Here is a 22257-nt window from a genome sequence, read left to right on the forward strand (position 1 = left end):
CAAATTAGCACATAGCTTGTGTTGTCGTAGTGTTTGGAGAATGTGTTATATGTGGTGGAGGTGCTCTTCCCAACTCTGGCTGAAGACTAGGATGTCATCCAAGTATACCACTACAAATGAGTTCAGAAATGGCCACAAGATGTCATCCATCAGCCTCATGAAGGATGCAGGAGCATTTGTCAACCTGAAAGGCACAACCAACCATTTGAAAAGGCCCTCCTTGGCTTTGAATGTAGTCTTCCACACATAGGAGGGTTCGATTGGTACTTGGTAGTATCTTGATTTAAAATCAATCTTGCTGAAATATTTGTCCCCCTTCAGTTGGTCCAAAAAGTCATTAATTCGTAGGGTCAGGTACCTATTCTGGACAATGATCTTGTTTAGTGCCTGATAGTCAATACAGAGTCTCCAAGTCCCATTATTCTTCTATACCAACATGATCAAGCTCCCACAGGGCGATGAACTCGGACGGATGTGACCTTTCTGTAGTAGTTTCTGAATTTGCCTCTTGATTTCATCGTTCTCCAGAGCGGAGTGTCGATGTATTGGTCCATTGGGTAGTGGTGCAACGGGGGTCAAATCAACATAGTGCTTGACCTAAAAATGCAAAGGAACCCCTGCAGGCAAGGCTACGATGTCCTTGTACTCCTCCATGACCTTGTCCATCCATTGTTGTCGTGTGGAGGGGCAGTGTCTAGAGGTCATGGCCACTGTCTTCTTCCTTTCCTGAGGGCGTATCATCAGGAAATTTTTTTTCCCATGTTTGGAAATGAGCTTACTACATTGTTTTGTAGTCACAAAAGAGATGGCGGTAGGAAATGCTACCTCTGGTATCCTGTACAACTTATTTACCAAAGTAACAATAACAGCATGAGACCTTGACTCATACACAACATGTCACTTCCATGAGTATGGTTGGCCTAATAATACATCACAAACATCAAGGGGAGCAATGTCACATAATACCTCATCCATGAAAGGATTGATGTTGTATGGAAGGTGACACTACTGGCTCACGCGAAGATCTCGTCCTTGGTGAAGCCACCTGATGGTGTACAGCTGTGGATGTGTTGAGGTCGGTAAGCCTAGCTGCTTCATGACCTCTGTCGAAATCAGGTTCTGTTTGCTCCCGCTATCGATAATGAACTGTAGCAGGGAACCCTTTACACACATCAGGGAGAGGAAGAGGCACTCCTCCTCCTCTGGATCTTCTGGTTCCTCCTTCTGCATCTTCGTGGTGGCAACAATGGTGTTGGGCTCCACATCGATAATCTACTTCCCTTTGTCATTCCTCTTATCAGGTTCTGACTTGGAGATGGAACATGCATATGATTTCGAAGCCATTAGCTCGGCCACCAGTGACTACTTGGCTTGATACTCACTTGTGTTGTGAGTGGAGCTCTTATGGAACTCAAACCACTTTCTCGTGTCCTTCTTCGGATTCACGATGTTGTTCTTTGCTTGTTGCTTTGGCAGGCTATCTTGGTCTGTCTTGTCTTGGCTTTGTCCTTTGTTCTGTGGTTTGGGGTCACCTTTCCCTTTCTTTGAATTCGTAGATCCAAAGTATCGCTTCTTTTGTTTAAACTTTTTCTTGATCTTGACGACATATCGTTATGTTGTGCCGAGCGAGGAGATGTCCAAGAATTCCATCTCATCCTAGATGTACTTGTGTAGGTAGCCATGGTACTTGAGAACCAAATGCTTCTCAAAATCCTTGATACCCAACTTCGTGCGAAGGGTATGAAAAACATTGGTAAAATCTAGCACATCTTGGTCCCTTCCCAGTCGCATCATTGTCCACTTTGTGTATTTATCCTCATAGCTCCTGATAGGGTAGTATTTCTCCTTGATGGCATCTTGGAATGAGTTCCAAGTGGGTGCGGCTGAAAATAGTGAGTTTGTACTTTCATCCTTTTGCTCACGTAGGTTTCCCACCAGTCCTTGACATGGCGGTCTGATTTGAGAAGTGCAAAAGTGATCTTTTCTCAGCTGGAAAAATCATGAATGGAAAAATATCCTTCTAGCAGATTTAACAAGTTATCTACAACATCTGCATCTATCTGACCCTCAAATATGGGAATGTTAAAGTTAACTTGTACCTTAAAGTGTGTGGTGCTTCCAGAGTAGTTGCTGGAAGTAGATGCATCACCCTTCGGTAGCCGCAGAAGGATGTGGCCAAAGTTTTCCATCATCACGTTCCTTTATCACTCAAGGGCTTTGTCGAGCAAGATTTTGATATTTTCTCCTACCCCCTTGTCTTTATTTTCATCTAGCATGGGAGGTCGTGAGGATTTGCAGGGCTGGTCTTGCAAAGGTTCGACCAGTTCAAGACCTAACTCCTTATATCCTGACCTCATCAGGGACATGCAAAGAAAAAACAAAGAAAGAGAATATTGATCTGATACCACTGATCCAGATATAAATAGGAATGCAACAAATTACAAATATAACCATAAATACAAAGATGCAGTAGAAATAACACTTCATTTCATTAATATCAAATACTAAAATATGCTTACAAATAGAATGGAAATGAGACTAGCTCGAGAGATGGTAGCTTATCCCTGAGAAGAGATGTGGCAGCTACATGCCTTTGAACTGTGTTACAATGAGGCTGAAGGGCCTTATTATTATTGAAAATTAAGAGAAAACCCTAAAAAACCAAAACCCTAACCCGAGGAGATGTAACACCAAGAGTTTATGGGCCCTATTGGGGTTAGTTGGACAACCAAATTCCCTGGGTCACGACTTGGTCATATTATCTCTATTTGACATGCATGATACCTAGTTGGAAAGATCTGTTCAAGGACTACGATGAAAAGGACAAATTTAGCTAGAAAATTGTTGGGTAGATTGCCAAAAAAATATTGGTTAGGGTCTCAAGAAGGCTCCAGAAGTTTAGGACCCGAGAAACTGCCAAAAATAGTAAGCCATGCTACAATTAAGGGAACTAAAAAAATGAAAGAAACAATGGTTGGGGTCCAATTGGAATTGGTGGGTGGCCACCAATATCCACCTGGATCATGTCGTCACTTAATAGCAACTTTGCTTCGCCTCTATGTTTTCAAGAACCTTCCTCTTGCATTCACTATGTTTTCGGCATTCGGTATGTTACCTTCTGTAGTTGTTCATGATGATGCTCATTATGATGATGTTTCTTGATTTATTGTTCCACGAACAACTTGATGTCTTCGTGAGTAGGTAAGCCCATGGACACTTAATCGTCTACATCCCCATGCGTTCTCTGAATGATGCCTTCATCTCTGCTCTCTTGGAGACCATTGTACCTATACTACTCAGAGGCAGATGAACACCTGTGATACCTAGAGACATGGAAACATCATAGCAAGCAATCTATCAGTTGAACACAAAAATGAACATGAGAATTGACTTGCAACATACCTTGGGTGAATGATCATGAAGGTTGCACAATTTCGTCTCGGAGGTCGAGAGACCAACTACCAAGACTATACAAGGCACATTTCAGGCTGTCGGGAGACTAATTGATGCTGGAACTACAAAATGTGCAATCCATTTGGGCAGTTGGCTATTGGGATTGAAAAATGTGCGATTCCAGTTGGAACAACTACTGGACTAGGGACTGATTTGTGCAAACTTTTGGGCCAAACAGCCACTGACCTCCAGAAATGCACAATCTAGGAGGCTAATGCTGGGCCAGAATGCACAAATCCAAAGGGGAAGGTGAGCCTTCCTTATCCAGATTGCGTAATACAGCCTTGGTGGAGGCAGAGACTGGGCCAAGGTTTGCCCAACTAACTGACGGGTAACTGAAAGCAAGTAATTAGATGAAATGCATGGAGACACTAAGTGATTGTAGAAATGATAAAAAACTTATTCAAAGAATGAATGGAGGATTGAGAAAATATATCAACATGCATGTGGGTGAGGCAGTTCGTCGGTTGGGCAAACGTCTATGAAAAACGGTTTCATGCATGTGACAACAGTGAGATAGCAATGGAAATTGAAACATAGCTAGGAAAAGCTAGAATATATGTAAATGATAGCAAGCATTCAATTAAATAAGGAAAACAACACTCACACAAGTGAATACGCAAAAAGCGACAAAAATGCTGAAAAAGACAAGTTGAGGCCACTTACCCATGAATAACTTAGACGAATGTGTCAAAGGGTCTTGTATGTGCTATGGAATGTTAGAGCTCCAAGATTGATGTGAATGGATGAGCCTTGAATCGTCATATCACTACTTTTGGTCTCAATACGAGCTTGCCAAAAATCTAGGAAAAAGTGACACTTGGAGGGAAACTTCGAAAACAACTTTGTATGTAACCCCCGATTGCTAAAAGGCACTCCCTAAATCATGGGATGCCTTTGGCATGTTTCCTCTTTCTATTCTGGGAGGATCAATTCATTCACGCATGCAATTCAAGTTTCCTTGGTCCCAGGTGGAACACTAAGGATTCACTGGCAGAGCAATACCATACCACATGGGTTCATATTGGGGGACATAAATTGAGGAATATTTGACTTAATATATTGGGGGATATATAGGGTGTAACAGGTTTTTATATTGGCAAGGATAAAAAATGGAATTTAAAGTTAATGAAATAATATAAAGGGGTATAAAAAATATTAATGAAAAAATGGATACTTACAATATTTGGTTAAAGTAGGGGTTTTCTAAATTGGGGAGGTGTATTGGGTTCATATTGGTAGGGGGTTAAATAATGTGAATTTTAGAGGTATTTTCCAATATGTAGTCAAATTAGGGGTATTGTTTAATATTCCATGAACATGTGTGATATGTAATAGGTTCATTGAGTGAAGCCCTCGTGGGGTGGAACTGGTCAACAAATTTTCCATACATGTAGTGCTAAACTACTTGGAAAAATGTACATTAATCACCGTAAGCTATGCTGACTACCCAAGGTGGTTGCACAAATTCTAGGCCCAATAGCTAACTACTGCCCAGATTTGCACAAATGCTTGGTTGAACTACTTGTTGATGGGAAAAATTATGCAATTCCTACTGGGAGGGTTAGCTGGCAAGATTGCACAATCTTGGAGCACGACATGTTGTTAGAGGGAATTGTGCAATTCTTGGAGGGAAAGGCTGGTTTCCCTTCAGAAATGTGCAAATTTCTCTAGAAAGCTGCTTAGCTTGCAACTCGACCAAGTCCGGGTGAGTAGCCTATGAAGGGAAGAGATCAAACTATGATCAATAGGCTTCCTTTGAGCAAGAAAGACATTGAAGCTTGAAGACTTGACGAAGCAAAGCAAGCTGTTGTGTAAGGTTCGTAGGGTGGTTCCAAAATGGGCTAAGGAAAAATTTTGGAGGGTGGTTGTAGCTGCTACAAAACTTGGCGACACATTGGTAAAACTCCAGCCCTTTGTATAGAAATTGTTTGTTAAAAGCAAGTCTAACACCTTCGGAAGTATTGTTTAGATCTTAGCTCATCTTGGTTTCACACTAACTTGTTTGTAAGATGTAGCATTTTCCAAGTCCTTGGTCAATTGACACACATTCTAAGCCAAGACAACATAGTTGTTTCAATTGAGGTTGAGGGTATATAGGTGCACAAGTAGTATAGTCATCAGAGTCTTAGTTTCATCTATGGTATTGCTCCACTGCCAACAGGCCTAGACAATACCTGGTGGAGTCACATAGGAACATAAGCATGGATCCACTGCCAGTGAACCTGGTAAGTACCCCGATGGAGTTACTTTCATCACCTCCCTGCGCAGGAAGCCTTTCTCTTCTTTCGCCTTATTCATTTTTCATTTTGAATTTTTTTCATTTTGATTTTTTTTCATTTTCATTTTCACTATGCATAACACTTATTCATTTCAGAGGTGGAAGAGGGATCCTGAGTTATTGAGAGTAGAGGAGGTTGATCCAGCAGAGAATTAGTTTATTATATCTTTGACTTGCTTGTTAAGGTTTTCCCCTCCCCTTACTCTAGTTGACTAAGATGACAAGGGTTAACCAAAAAAAAATCGACTAGAGAAGGTGACACTAGTTAGCATGCAAGAATTTTCTTTTCACTAAGGTTCACTTTGAACAGTACGTATTTTCCTTCAATTTATCATGGACTTATGAGTAACAAGCTCATCATACAAAGGAAAGATTATAGATAACCAAGTAGTCATAGTAGTACAATCCCTCTTGTACTTTACCCAGCTCATTTCATGAGTCACGGAGGGTTTCATGCAAACTAAACCATGAACGAATGAAACAAACAACAAAGACAAGAAAGAGAAAAACCAAAAATGAAATTGAAACAAGTAAATGAAAAAACAAGCAAACAAATAAGAAAACAAGAAAACAATACTCATACTCCTACACTAATGGTGCATGGGCTTGATCATGTGAAGTGATACTTCCAATGTAGCCACTGATGCATTGGTAGACCCATGTGAGTGAAGGTTTGGTCTACGAGTAACCCAGCTGTGCGAACCAACATACAAGAAAGATATTATAGTGAAGACAACCACACTTTGTGTTTCAAAATGCCCACAAGACATAAGAGAGTGCATGTGCATGACAGAAAGTCCATGGACTTATCATGGTGTTGTGTGACACTACATGAAAATTTGAAGCAAGAGAAAACTCTTGACTGAGACATTCAAGAAAACGAAAGAAACAAAGATAACAAGTGTCGCACGTGAGTGTTTTCAATGTAAGACTCCTCCAATGCATGAGCAATGGGATCATAAAGTTCGAGTGGAGGAAGTGTGATTTGTGTGTGAGGTGGATCATCAATGCATACAAATGAGTGCAGAGGAGCCTTGGGTCATTGAATAGTTTGATGATCATTAGTGAGACTAACCCCAACAGAGTGAGGACCTGACATAACCATCAGCTCGTGTTGAAGTGCCTCGATAGTCTTGGGTGTCTCAACTTCATCCTTGGGTAGATCATCATAAGCCAATGGCTTCGAAAGATCAATTGCGATAGATTCATGATCATGATAAAAAGTGGAAGCAAACGGATCACGACCGCCATGATTAGAAAAATCAATATATTCTTCGGCATCCACATGATCAAATAAATCAAATAGAAGGGTAGATGAAAAGTGAATGAAATCATCCTCTGTGTTTCCAGAAAGGATAGATGAAGGATCAAGTGGATCTTCAATGAATAACTTATCCTCTTCGTTGTCGAATTATGGACTAGCATCCGGTGAGTCTTGCAAGTGATCAACAATGGTTGCATTTGTAGACAAAGATACACTTACAATATCATGAATGGATGGTTCACCAAAGAAGCTAGGAAGGAACAGAGGGGGCTCAAACAAAAGGGAGGCATCCTTCATCTAGTGTTGATGTTCAAGCTCCCACTCATACTCTTCATGAATGACAACACATGTGGGTTGTTCCTCGTTCACAACAAGTGAAGAGTTTGGAATGGACGAACACAAGACTACATCATCCAGAGGAACACTTGGGTGCAGAGACAGAGGTCGAAGAAAATAATACACATGGGAACTCGAAGGACTCACAACCAAATCAACGCAAAAATTAAGTGGAGTGATGTCTGGAGGGTGTGAAGAATGAACAGATATGCGAACATCATTTTCATCATCATGAGGTGATGGTGGAAATGTTGAATGAAAGCCAGGCAGAAAATCCGTTGAGACAGTGCTTGCTCCCACATGGGATTGCACAGTTCCATCGAGGAAGAAGGTTAAGAGAGGCTTGACATCAAGCTTTCTCTAGGGATGAGAAAATTTTTGAAGACAGTCCTCGAACTGGTCCCAGAGATAAGCGAACTTCATGTGGCTCTTCAGAGCTTGAAATTGTAAGTCATGAAAGCGTTGCCAAAAATCAATAACAAATTCATGCGGGGCCCTCCATTGCTGTAACAATTTCCGGTCAAGATGGTTTGGATCAAAATGATGGAACGTGTCTTCAATAATATCATAGAAGTGCTTACATGATTGCATGGTGTTAACGGATAGGCTGAGCACCCAATGAAATGTTGATTCAAGAAGTGTGAATGCAAGAAATAGACCAGCCTGTTCGTCATCAAACTCATCTTCCTCATAAATCATGGAAAGGAAGTTATGTAAGTGCTCAGGCTAGGCCACTTTTCCTTGGCCATCATACGTGTGAGTGCACAAGAGATTGAAAAGCATTCTCGAGATGGATATATCTTCACAATTCGAAAAACACCTCAGGGGAAGAATAATGCAAGATTCCATGAAGTATATGCAAAGGTTCAAAACTAGATGAGAGGACACTGCTTGTCATCAGGCCCTCCTTCTAGTGTCAGAAATGTTGACGGTGCTGGACATGCCAACATGTCAATGAGATCTACCCAGTAAGAAGTCCCAATTAGACCTCAGAATATTATGGTGTAGGGGTCCCAACAGTGGGTCATAAGATAATGGTTTGACTGCTATGTCACATAGAGGCAAGTAAGATAACTCTGTTAGTAGCAAGGGTGTGACTGATGCAGTGAGTTAAGGAATGAGTATGAGAGGTTCTAACACTTCAAAGGGGGAGGAAGGTGAAGGTGAGTTCCAGGTTGAAGGGGTTAGTGCCAACTCATCTAGGAATACACAACACAAAGGACATGCACATGTTCTGACACAACAGTTGACATGGATGTGATAGTCCAAACATACAAGGTAAGACAACACGAATGACACTCACAGAACAATCTGACACAAGTGTGATGGTTGATATAACAAGGTTTAGAGAAAGGTCTATTTGGTGTCTGACAGAGTAGTGGACATGACATCATTAACAACATATGCAACACATTAACAACAAGATTCATATAATTGCATGTGAATCAGTTCATATACAAGTATGTAAGTTAAATAAGATATATCATTAAGGCAACGGGATTAGTCCAACTATAATAATAACATATTCATGAAAATGTGTTGGCTTTCACTATATAAAGAAGTGTAAGTCACAATCATACAATACACCACATAAACCTGCTAGCTTGATCAGTAGAATGTTACAACCACATCTACCTGCTCCTACAAAGAGATGTACTAGCTCTAGGTAATGGAGAAGCCAAGGTGCATTACAATACTGTCGAAGACTTCTTCAAGATAGTCATAGTAGAAGCTTAGTTGACCAAAATCCTAAATAATGAGTTATGATAGACTATCTATAACAAAGGATGGGTGACCCTTGACATTCCCCTTTGTGATAGTTCAACTATCCTCATGACTCTTCACCTACTCTATGACAAATTACATTCAACTGTTGACACTCTACTTACACTTGACATGACTCCACATTACAATGCACATGTTCACATGTGAGATGACATGGCTTGAGTAAGCCTTGCAAGACATCACTGACACTTGGTCTACTTTGGTGAGACCAGCTCTTTGACATGCTGGTGATGGTGAAGGTGGTGAGTTGATGCCAAGCTTGGTAGTCCGTGATGGTGTGCATGTATTTCATGGTGACATCTTGCTGAAGCGAACTCTTTCCTCTGTTGCAATCGGTGCATTGGTTCGGCCCCTTCATCCAACTCATCTACTAACATGCGCACGATCTTCTTGGGTATAGTTGAACTGGTAGCACACTAATGCATAATGCCCGTGCTGATCTCCAAGTGTGTATTGGTGATCATGTGCATCAACTTGCTGATGTACATGTTCATCCCTAGTTGGACTTGCTTCTTCTCTTCACCTTGGTGAGTGTGTTGAATGGGTGGGATTGCATGCATGCACTCAAGGACATGCATGTTGTTAGATCCTTTTGTTATGAAACCAGCTCAAGAAAAGATAGAAAAGATAGATCAACGCCTTAGAATTCAGCCTCTTCAAGGGGGCAACCTCCTTTACATTACATAAATGAACAATTCTTGGATGATACAAGTGAAAAGACCTCCTTTCTATATATAGGAGTCTAAGGGGTCATGACATAACCAGAGCCGACATAACAATAATAATGTAAGGGCACAATAATAACAATAGTGGGCTTCTATGGGGCACAATAGTAACAATATGGGCACTACATGGGTACATCAATATAATAAGTGGGTTGTACTAATAACAATAAGGGGTTACACTAGTAGTATAGGGGACTAACATGCCCCTCTCCTTTAAAAAGCGTTCTCCTCAACGCTTGAGTAGTTCTTGATGCTTTTGTATAAAATTCTTGTTCTCCCATGTGGAATCATCAGTGGGTAAGTTCTTCCACTTAATGAGATACTTTGAAATTGATTGATTTCGTAGCTGTTGGGTTCTTGTTTCTGTGACTGCTCCAGGTTCCAATATGATTTTTCCTCCCTCTCCAATTTTTGGCAATATTGTTTGAATTGGGATCTTTTGCAACTTTTGAATAAGTGGCCATACTTCTTCATCCTTCTTCCATTCATCCCTTGCTTATTTTATCCAATCTGGTTGGATAATATTAATAGCACAAAACAATGCTTCCACGTCCTCATCCTTGAAGAGTCTTCCCATTCAGTAATGTTGCCATTTTTTAAGTGCATGTAATATTGCCAACATTTCCTTCTCATAAATAGCTTGCTTGAGATGTAGCAGTAAAAATACCCAATCACCTACATCAAAGTATTTTTCACTACGATGTTGATCTACTTGTTGTTTCATTTGATTTTGCACCGAAGTGGCGTTATCCTTTAAAAGTTGGAGAACTTGTTGTTGATGCTCGATGTGATATTTCACTGCTTGAACCTTTTTCTTCATGATATGTCCTTCTATCTCTAGAGTTTCAGGAGTGGTAATTTCTTCCAATCCTTTACAAGATATGGTCGGATTCATTTCTTGATGCTCGATGTGATCTTTCACTTCTTGAACATTTTTCTTCTTGATATGTTCTTCTATCTTGATAGTTTGAGGAGTGGTAATTTCGAACAATGAATTACAAGATATGGTTGGATTCATTTCTTCTTTCTCGATGTGATCTTTCACTTCTTGCACCTTTTTCTTCTTGATATGTCCTTCTATCTTGAGAGTTTGAGGAGTGGTAATTCTTGCCAATGCTTTACAAGATATGGATTGATTCATTTCTTCTTTCTCTGGGGTGGGGTCCTGGCGTATATCTTCTTCTTTTGATGTTTCTTGATCATTTTCTTCCTCCTCTTCATATTCTATAATTTCTTCCTAGCACACTTATGACCTTTAGTGCATTTTCTATCACAATTGTAACAAAGCCCTTTTTCTCTTTTTTCTTCCAATTGTTGTGGTGTAACCCTTGTAGTTTGTGGAAGGCTAGGAGAAACAACACTTCCATCTTTATAGTTGTGAGGGGTATGCTTCTTGGTTTCCATAATTTTTCTTTCCACTATGTCACAAAGCCATTTTACTCTTACCAATTGTTGTGGTGTTGCTCTAAAGAAAGTGTTGCTCTTTTTATCCTCATAATGTGCTATCATTTCCTCCGTGAAAAATGACCACGTAACAAGTTGTTTACGAGAACAAAGCCCTTTGTACCATAAAAATTGATCTGGTTCTAAATATGAAGATGCAATACATACCTTTTGTAACAGTTGTACACCATGTAGATCAAAATATTGCTCCATCTGAGGTATCCAATTTACCGGATCCTTGCCATCAAACTTCCTCATCTTGCTTTTTCATGATTTTAGGAGCTCGACCTTGAAACGACTGTAACTCTGTACTTTTGGATCTTTAAGTTCTGAAATTGCGACCTATAGTATCCCTCTATGTCCTCCTTCCAATGCCACCAGTCTAATCCAAATTGGATTCTCTAAGAAAGAGTTATACATAATCTCCCAAGATGACCTGATTATAGACCTTTCCAGAAGAGCGAACTTGTATGAAGTTCCACATGTCACTATTTCAACCTTTGGATATGAAAAACCCATACAAGAAACTACGGTCCGTCCTCTTTCTGTAACTTCTTACGAAATTGCAATCTGATCCCTAGAGAGAAAGTTATGACGTTTTTCCACAGGTCACCTGTTTTGAATGTAATTTAGGAGTCTGCAAAAAGACCAAATTCCTCAGATCATATCTCCACAAATATCGTGTGAAAAGCTCTAAAATTCGAATCCATGGTTCAGCGCGATTTCTTCTCAAATGGGTTTTTTTGCGACTTCTGAAACATCACAGAAAAAAAGTTATAGCGAAAATTCCACAATGACCTGTTTTGAGCAGCAAAACCCTAGAATCCAAAGCTCTAATACCAAATGTTATGAAACCAGCTCAAGAAAAGATAGAAAAGATAGATCAACGCCTTAGAATTCAACCTCCTCGAGGGGGCAACCTCCTTTACATTACATAAATGAACAATTCTTGGATGATACAAATGAAAAGACCTCCTTTCTATATATAGGAGTCTAAGGGGTCATAACATAATCAGAGCCGACATAACAATAATAATGTAAGGGCACAATAATAACAATAGTGGGCTTCTATGGGGCACAATAGTAACAATATGGGCACTACATGGGTACATCAATATAATAAGTGGGTTGTACTGATAACAATAAGGGGTTACACTAGTAGTATAGGGGCCTAACACCTTTTCATGCGATCAACAAAATTTTTCACCATGTTTGCTCTATGTTAGCTATTGGGATGGATCCTTAACTTGTATTGGTGCAGTTTCATCCATGAGTGCATTTTGCGCCAACTATTATTCCTATTCCTGCTGTAATTCATTGGACTATCTATGCAACTTCATGTTCTTCCTGAGTTTCTTCTTCAGCACATGTAACTCCTTCTTTGTTCCATCTTCTACCTTCGTGCGATCTTAATGTCGCGTCATCACTTCATAGCCCAAGTCTACAAAGTTTCTTTCATTATCAGTGGATCTGCTTAATATTGTAACTTTTATCTACCTCTATGTTGTCAACAACCTTCCTCTTACATTCGTTACGTTCAGTATGTTGCCTTCAACTACTATTCATGGTGCTTTTCACTGTAATGCTGCTTCTTGATGTCTCGGTCGACAAACAACTTGATGTCTTCATGAGTAGGTAAGCTCATGGACACTTGATTGACTACATCCCCAAGCATGCTTTGAACAGTGTCTACTACTCTGCTCTCTTGGAAACACTCATAACAAGCAATTTGTCAGTTGAAAACCAAAATGAACATGAGAAATGACTTGCAACATACCTTGGGTGAATGATCATCAAGGTTGTGCAATTTCGGCTGGGAGGTAGGGAGACCGACTGCCAAGACTACACAAGGCACACTCGAGGCTACTAGGAGACTAACTAACTATTGGAACCAAAAAATGCACAATCTAGTTGGGCAGTTAGCTATTGGGATTGTAAAATGCATGATTCTATCTAGGAAAGACTATTGGCCCATGGACAGATTTGCGCAAAGTTTTTAGTTTTCCTTATCTAGATTGTGCAATGCAGCCTTGGTGAAGGCAGAGACTGGGCCAATATTGGCCGAACTCGCCAACGGGCAACTGAAAGAAAGTAATTCGATTGAATGTATGGAAAAACTATGTGATAGCAGAAGTGATAAAGAGTGCATGCAAATCATGAATGGAAGATTGAGCAAATAGATCAGCATGCATGTGGGTGAGGTAGCTCGCCGGTTGGGAGAACATCCATGAAAAATAATTTCATGCATCCGACAACAGCGAGATATCAATGGAAATTGTAATAGAGCAAGGACATGATATAATATATGTAAATGACAGCATGCATTCAAACAAATCAATCAAACAACACTCATACAAGAGAATACACAAAAAGAAACAAAAATGATGAAAAAGACAAGTTGATGCCACTTACCCATGAATAGCTGATCCGGATGTGTCAAAGGGTATTGGATGTGTTGTGGGATGTTAGAGCTCCGAGATCAATGTGAATGAATGAGCTCTGATGCATCGAATAACTAATTTTTGTCTCAAGATGGGCATGCCACAAATCTAGGAAGAAATGACACTTGGAGGGAAACTTCTAAAGAAACATTGCATGTTACCCTGGGCTGCTAAAAATAGCTCCATGAATCATGGGATGCCTTTTGCATGTTGCCTCTTGCTATTCCACGAAGATCATGTCATGCATGCATTTAAGTCATGTTTCCCTGGTCCTAGGTGGAACTGGTCATCTGGACTATCCATGCATGCCAGTGCTCAACTTCATGGAAAAATGCGCATTCCTGACTATAAGTTGGGCTAACAACCCAAGAGGATTGCATAATTTTTGGGCCCAACTGTTGACTGCTGCCCAAATAAATGTTTCTTTAAATATATCTTTAATCTCCAGGCCAAATGAAATGTGTTGGCATTATGTTGAAGAATGTAATTAGTGTCGGTCTTCATAATTGTATTTGGCAAAAGAAAGAAAAATTAATTTTTATTTTTAAAGATAATAGACTTATTAAGGCATGCGTTTCATGCTTGGTCTATTGGTCAATAGGTCTTGCATTCATTGAAGGCTTCTAGGCTTGTACCTTGAGTCAAAAACTGAAAATGTACTAGAATCTTCTTGGGAAAAGAATGTTATTTTTATGTCCTATGCTCGTCCATCAAGTCAACCTCCACATCTTTCAAGTTGGACTCAAACAAATATTAAGTTAGCCTATTTGAAGGGTCACATCCTCAGACAAGAAGAATATATATATACACTAGTTCTATTTGACCTATAAAGCAATGAATATCATTGATCTGGAATTCATAAATCAAGAAAGAAGTTGTGTGAAGGTGTCTAAATAGTATCATTTTGTAATATATATGAAAGAATTATCACATTGAATGAAGGATAGGTTATTGAAGTTGAAATTTTGTCTCAAATGCAAAGGGAATAATGAAACTAAAATGTCAGAGGTACATATTAAGCTTGATAAGTATGGATCATACCAATACTCTTGTTCACTTATTTAGGAGAAACAAACCTTTGTTGCCTTGTGAAGGAAAGAGAAGGATAGATTCTTGACTAGGCTACATGGAGGTTCACTTGGTGGATGTGGAATATATGGTCTGGTTTGTCTCAATTTAACTTGAATATAGTAGTGGAAGAGTTTGAATGGGTATTCCCATTCATAGGTGTCCCTAGATGAGTTGCTACATCTTGTCTCCTATTTTGTTTTCTTCATGTTTTTGGTATTTATTTGATGATAAAAAACACTAATATAATCAAAATAAGAAAGATATAATATCACAAGTAAATTTCATGAAAGAGAAATTAAAATAAAATTTCCCTAAGGTTTCCTTAATGGACCTTCCGAACATGGTATCAGAGCTAATGTCAGTGAATAAGGAAGCTAAAGATCATTTTTATGTGAAAAGATGAAGGCTTCTAGCTTATTTTTTAAGAGTTGATTAGGAGGAAAAAATTAAAAAATACACATTTTTGGGCACATACCTCTGTAATTAGGGCTACAAATCATGACTTAATGAATAAGGAATCAAACTTCCTCATCTCAAAATTTAAATGACTAGACCTCTAGCCTCATCAAAGTCGAGTCCTTTGAAATAAAGAACAAAATGTTGGGCATTAAGATATGAAATGAAAATTAAAATATGGACTTTGTATTATCTCAAAGATACAAAAAAATTCTCAAATCTGATCATCATAGCAAATAATCAATTCAACAAGGAAAGTGTGTGATTGTGAACTAGATGAAGCATTCTCAAGCCTACAAAAAGTTTACTTCTTCAGTAAGTCAAGACTGAATTTATTGAGAACCTTATTAGCCTAACTAGAAAGCCAAAATTTGAAGCTAGAGTCACTTGGGAAAAGGTACGAAAACTTCAATTGAGAAAGGTCAAGAATCTATGCACATATATGTATAAGATATGGGCATCAGTAGTCACATAAGAGAAAGTTGAGTCACCAAAATAGCTAACCTTCTAGAAAAGGATAGACATTGTCAAGAAATTCATATTGACCTTATTTTGAAAATCTATACGAGTAGTTTGGTAACACATTAATTAGGAGAAATTAAATCATTTCTATTTTAAGTCTCTTTGAAGGATCTCTTGAAGAAAGATGTCAATATGAAGTGTATTTTAAAACATGTAGCAAACTCATCCTAACTATAATCAAGAGAGAGCGTCAACCTTGAAGTCCCCATCTAACTCTAGTAAGTATTGATATTTGTCATTTTTTTTAAGCCATCTAACAATATGTATTCAGATTGCAAGAGAAGGCCACAAGGTCTAATGGTATGTTGATCCTTCAATCATCAAATTCAAAAGGTATGTATTTGACACCAATAGAAATCAAAATATCTCATCCTTGGTGTTGGGAGAGATTCCATATTGAATGGGCTACCATGTGAGGTTGTAGGTGTTAGGGAACATGATGGAGGTTGTTGGTGTTCGGGTTCATCAACATGAAGGATGTAATGGTTTCTATGCGTCTTGTGGCCCTTTTTCTCCCTACTTGTCGGTCTCTCTTGTCATTAGTGCGTGGTTTTCACTGGCTTCAGAGGGGTCATTGGCTTTTATTGATGGGGGTTCATGGCCATTTCGGGTATCAGATCCACTTTGGGCTACGCTTCCATGGTTGTTCTGTTGGTGACCTTGTGCCATTTTCTTAAATTTATATATTAGGGGTTTTACTCATTTTGTAATGTTGTGATGTTTTTTTGGGGGTTTCCAACAGATGCCTTGTTTGTGGTATTTAGGGGTTGTTTTATGTACGCTTGTGTGCCTAGTTTTTTTTATGAGCTTGTTAGAGCATTTCCAAGATTTTCCTGCGAATCAGAGCATCTTTGAGTGATTATATGTTTTAGTTGGTCAACATATCTTCTAGAATTTTTTTTACAGTTGGTGAGAGTATCTTCTAGTGTGTCAACTTGTTGGTTAGTGATCTGTACATTGTCATGGATATTCTACTCGACAGTTCATCACAATGGATTTGATAATATTATATTAAAAATATGAGATTCTACACTATTACAGTTTTATTTAAGTTCTAGATCTGTAAAATTAATTGTAATTAGTGCATGCATTTAAAATTAAATCAAGAAGAAAAGTAGAAAATGAAAAAATAATATCACACACCCATAATACAAAAGATATGCTCTTTGGGAAACCCTTTCAGGAGAAAACCCAGCAGGAAGGTGAGGCCACTTTGCTCTCTTTCTATGTCTGAAAATATGGCTGCAGATACAAAGAAATAATGTTTCTGGCCCGTGGGCTGCTAGAGTCCACAGATCCTCTCTGTCTCCTCTACCTCCTTTCTCTCTTAGCTAACTTTTCTCAACTATAGAAAATACTCTCGAAAGAATTGAATGCCTCTTCCTCCTAGTGGCCTTGATATAACACAGCCCGATAGCCTACTAGTGGTTAAATTTGACTACATGAACACTTAACTAGAGTTACAATATAGACACTTATAGGGTGTTTTACATCACAAATACATAGCTAGCACCTTTCCCATGAATAATGGTATCTGACACAACATCTTCCCGACCTATAGGTGTGAAGATAGAAAGGTCAACTTCTCAATGGCATAATTTTTGCATATGGACTCCGATTGACATTATTCTTGCGCCGTTGGAAAGATTTTTGTGTGTTGAATAGCATGAAAATGTTCTGCACTTTGGCAGCAAATCTTCCCCAAAGGATGTTGTTTGATGCCTCAAAATGCTCCCGGAAGGTTTCAGATCCCATTTTACCAAATTGGTCCTGCTAGTAAAAACGGTCCCATGAGCTAATTCCTCCACTTTCCACTCCAAATGCATCGATATGGATGACAAACAATATAATGATCCAATTCGGATAAGTTAAAGTACTTTCTACTGTTGTTAATTTACTGAGTGGTTGCCCATTGTTTAAGCTATATCCGTATGTGTTTTCATTGAGTGGCATGTATGCTCCTAAGTCATATGTATTTTGAAAGTTATTCAGGTGTGCCTATGCTATATCCATAATCATGTAAACATCTTTTTATACTAGTAAAATTTTGTTTTTTCTTTCTTGAAAAAAAAACATTAAAAAATCTATCTAAATTACAATATTATATTGACTGAAATAAATGAAAGATTATAAAAGATAATAGAATTGCAATGAGATGCCAAATAAATACCTAAGCATGTGTCTTTTTGTCAGGTGCCTTCTCACAAAAAAACAACGTCTTCATTGGGATGTCTCTTCATTAATGATTAATTATTATTATTATTTTTATTACGAGTACTTATTAGGATGGCTTCCTTCTCACTCATTGCTCCATTCCTCCGAGACCGTAGGTATTTACTACAGCACAACCTTCACACGCTGGGCCATGGATGCTTCTGTCCGATTTGTTGCAGAGCCACCTCCGTCATTTGCTTTCTTTTTTTCTTTAATATTTGTGATCAGCAGGCATTTTCCTGACATATTGCAGGCAATGTAATTTATAGTCACAGTGGCTCTTATTTTGCAATTTGGACATCATTGTACTTTATTTCCTTGTAGTTTAAAGATCTCGTAGTTTATATAGTGTTTTATGATTTTTTGTAATTTCTCTTTATTAGGTTTTATTTACTAAACATTGAGCAATCATAACACTTCTTGATGCCAAGTTACCTTTTCGTTAGTTGACCCGAAAAAAAAAGATATTTACATCGATATTCAATTCAATATAATTCAAAGTCATCCCTTCTGACATTAGTAATTTGTAATTCTCGTTATGTTCAAACTGGATTACTGGATTATTAATTAGTAACTGCCACTATAGACTTCTAGGAAAAGTTAAAACAGTAACCTTGTAACTCAGGGATTTTTATTATAACATTGAATTGTTGCATAATATCTTGTTCTGGCGGCTCTTGGATTAACAAACAGACAAGAAACACGAACCGTTTTACTTGTAAAAACAAATTATATTTTACCGATTTTGTTCTCACAATAACAATTGACTTGTTGGCTTTTTCTCCAGTTATATGAAAGAAGGCATGCGGACAAGCGTGGAAGCTATCCTTGTGGTTAGTTGTTAATGTTGTCGTTGTTTTGTAATTGCAGTTGAATTGGATTAGCATTGGCATCGTTGACGTAGAATAACTAGCTGAGTGATCCCTCTTTGTACATTATAAAAGTTGTCCAGGTTTATTAGTCTGGTTTCTTTTTAATATTTATCATTCACCTTTGGGATGTCGAAGTGGTGCTCTCTGGTGCTGCATGTGATTTTTTGCTCCCTTTTTAATGTCTATTGAAAGGCCATTGAAAGCCGAATGGTGTTTTGGTCCATCTTCACTATCAGCAACATGTCGCAACCTTCTATCAAGGTGTGGCAGGTTTAGTTTTAGGTTTGGTTGGGTCTTATTGTTATCAAATAAAGATGCATACTGATTTTTGTAAATGGATTTCCAATCCAAAATTTTAGAAAATTGAGTTGGTGATGGGATTTGCTTTCTTATAGCTTATATCTTCTTACACTATGGAACTTTCCGAAAAAAAAGTCAATATTAGATGTGACACTTGTACTCTAAATAAATCAAACAAAATTGTGCCTTTCATAGAAGTGGTTTCATAGAAGTGGTCTAGGGTAAGTGATCATTTCTGTGTTTTGATTGCACGTAATTAGCATCAATCTTATCACTAACTATATGGTCCAGATTTTGTAATGGAATCATTCGACCATATGAAATTAGGTGATGCCAATATTTATGAGGTTTTGTCTGCGGATTTTACTAGTCGTGATTTATTCTAATTTTAAGGAAAGCAGGTACATCAGCACAACCATCCGCATATACTATTACTGAAAATAGGAACCTTCTATAAGCTTCCTGGAGGACGCTTAAAGCCTGGTGAAAATGGTAAGAGCCTTAGCTAACGGACTTATTGTATTTCCAATAAGTAATTGAAATGAAATTGTGAAACAAACTTGCTTTGCTTTTCTAAACAAACTATAAAATTTAAGTTTTGAAATTTTTCATCTCATCATTGAGTTGAGATGGTCTGTTTGGGATTCTTCAGAAATTGAAGGCTTGAAGCGCAAACTTTCGAGCAAACTTTCTTTAGATTCAAGTACTCTTCAACAAGAGTGGCAGGTATGATATGAACTTACAAAGTTTGTGCCAGTTTCTTACGTCGTGCAGTTTATGTTTCTCATTTGCTCAGGATGCTTACATTTTCCTCGGAATGCAATTTATGAGTAGTTGATTTATTTTTTCCATGCGTTAAACATGAAAACTTAGTAATACGTTCTTCCTAACTCGAATGAAACATTGGCGACTTCTATGTTTAACGCATGATAAATTTGCATGCTTGTGCAACATTATCAAATACCTGGCATGAATGAAATGTAAAAGCAACGCCTATAAATATTGCAATAGAGTTTTATACGGACATAGGTATTATAAGAATAGACTTGCTATAAGTTGGAGATTTTAAACTTAGCAATATGTTCTTTCTAAGTCGAACCAAACAATGGTTCATCTACCATTGTATCCTTCAAATATTCTTGAGTCAAGTACAGTAGTCTAAATTTACTGATTTCATTGGGACGTTATTCACAAATGTGAGCGACCTCTGATTTAATAGGGACGTTATCCACAAATGTGAGAGACCTTGTGCTTCTCTTGGAGGTTTGTTTATTTATTTATATGGGGAGCCGGGGGCTGGTCTGCGCTGTTTATTTATTTGTTTATTTATTTTCATGACAGATTGGACCGTGTGTTGGTGTATGGTGGAGACCTAATTTTGAGACACTGATGTATCCTTATTGTCCACCGCACATTACAAAACCAAAGGTAAGGAAATGTTTCAAGTGAATTATTATCCCCTTCACTACTGCCTTGCACTTTACAGCGTTCATACCAAATTGGTTGAATCACCTTTCCTGCAGGAATGCAAGAAGCTTTTCCTTGTTCATCTACCGGAAAAAGAATATTTTGCAGTCCCCAGAAATCTGGATCTGGTCGCTGTTCCACTGTTCGAGCTCTACGATAATGTGCAGGTACATCGCTTTGTCATAATCGGTGCCCAAATATGAATGCTTACAAGGTCTACAATTCTTACAGCGTGTTCATTGTTCTGGAATTAAACAAAATTGGGATACTTGCAAGTTGGCCATGTAAAGCTTACATTTTCTGCCTTTTAGTTCCTAATACAAATACTAATGCTACAGTACCTTCTTGCAGAGTTACGGTCCGGTTATCTCAACTATTCCGCTGCAGTTGTCAAGGATCACGTTTAACATGGTTAAGGATGAACTCCAATGAGGGCTTGTTCTGTCAATAAATTATTGAGGACTGCTTTGTTGACGGAAAACAGACTTTGTAATCTGGTTGAATTAAAAAGGGTAAACAAAAACTTGGGACACCAATAGAGCCGGGAACTTTGCAATTGGTTGGGAACATAAGGTTTTGCCTGCGTATTATTTATAACTTATGGCCATCAGCATTGTTAATTTTTGGACCGCGGTCTGCTTATTCAATGTTATAAATTTCACTTTTGTTATTCATTATGGCTCCTACTAGTGAGATTTCTAGTGTAGCAATGCTTAAACATTATGACAACAGTATACAGTATAAAGGCGAGGACATTACTTGTCACAGATGGAAGTGTAATGGTATTTTGCTATTAGCTACCTTCCCAATGCTTGTTTCCAATGCTTGTTTCGCTATTTCCATCGTATACTAGGAACCTGGGAAATTTTAGGTGCTTATTTAAGGTTATAAACCTTACATTCTCTTTTTTGGTTCACTATGGCTCTTACCAGAGAGATTTAGTGGAACAATGTTTAAATATTAAGTACATAATCAAGGCGAGAACATTCTCGGTAACAAATGGAAATGTAATGGTTGTTGGAAGAATCACCGCACCTCTATAGAATCCATAATTTCCACCCTATGGATCCTAGTTACTAGTTTGTAATGTTTACCAATACGGTTTTGGTGTAACGGCAAACCTCCACATGGTATCAGAGCTTGGACCCAGGTTCAGTTCCCCCAAGTTGTGTTTGGGGGGTGTTGGAAGAATCACCACACCTCTATAGAATCCGTAATTTCCACCCTCGTGATCCCAGTTATTGGTTTGGAACATTTACTAAGACCTAGAGGTTTTGGTGTAACCAAAACCTCCACAATGGTATGTTGTTATTGGCTACCTTCCTTTCCGCTGGGTTGACTCTTGCAATAAAAATTCATCCTACATAAGAATTTAGGAAAAGTATCTCCATGTTTATAATTTGGCTTCGAAATAATTCATTTTGACACCTTAGCTACTGTTGATTTGTATGCTTCTGTTTGTAGAAAACATGAAAAGCTGTTTTGTTTTAGATTAACTATTTTGGAATAAGAGGATGAGTTCATTTATTCAGTTTGTTCAAAGCATATTTTGTTTTAGATAACTACTTCAAAATTGGAGTATGGGTTCCTTTATTAAACTTCTTGAAGCGTCCTCGTAATATTTGCA

The 22257-nt window shown here is 38.3% G+C and overlaps 1 protein-coding gene across 1 annotated transcript in view; it reads left to right on the top strand.

Annotated features, from left to right (window-relative positions):
• The window catches only part of LOC149150716 (pre-mRNA cleavage factor Im 25 kDa subunit 2-like), a 43827-nt gene extending 22765 nt beyond the window's left edge, over window positions 1–21062 (top strand). The window contains exons 2-7 of the mRNA XM_089442915.1: window positions 18779–18824; window positions 19565–19655; window positions 19816–19889; window positions 20505–20591; window positions 20687–20797; window positions 20982–21062. Of these exons, the coding sequence (XP_089299041.1) occupies window positions 18779–18824; window positions 19565–19655; window positions 19816–19889; window positions 20505–20591; window positions 20687–20797; window positions 20982–21062 (490 nt within the window). The remainder of the gene's footprint in view (window positions 1–18778; window positions 18825–19564; window positions 19656–19815; window positions 19890–20504; window positions 20592–20686; window positions 20798–20981) is intronic.
• The last annotated feature ends 1195 nt before the right edge of the window (window positions 21063–22257 follow it).

The sequence above is a fragment of the Pinus tabuliformis genome, chromosome 9 (assembly GCF_031772625.1).
Source record: "Pinus tabuliformis cultivar Carrire ecotype Pingquan chromosome 9, CPIR1, whole genome shotgun sequence".
NCBI lineage: Eukaryota > Viridiplantae > Streptophyta > Pinopsida > Pinales > Pinaceae > Pinus > Pinus tabuliformis.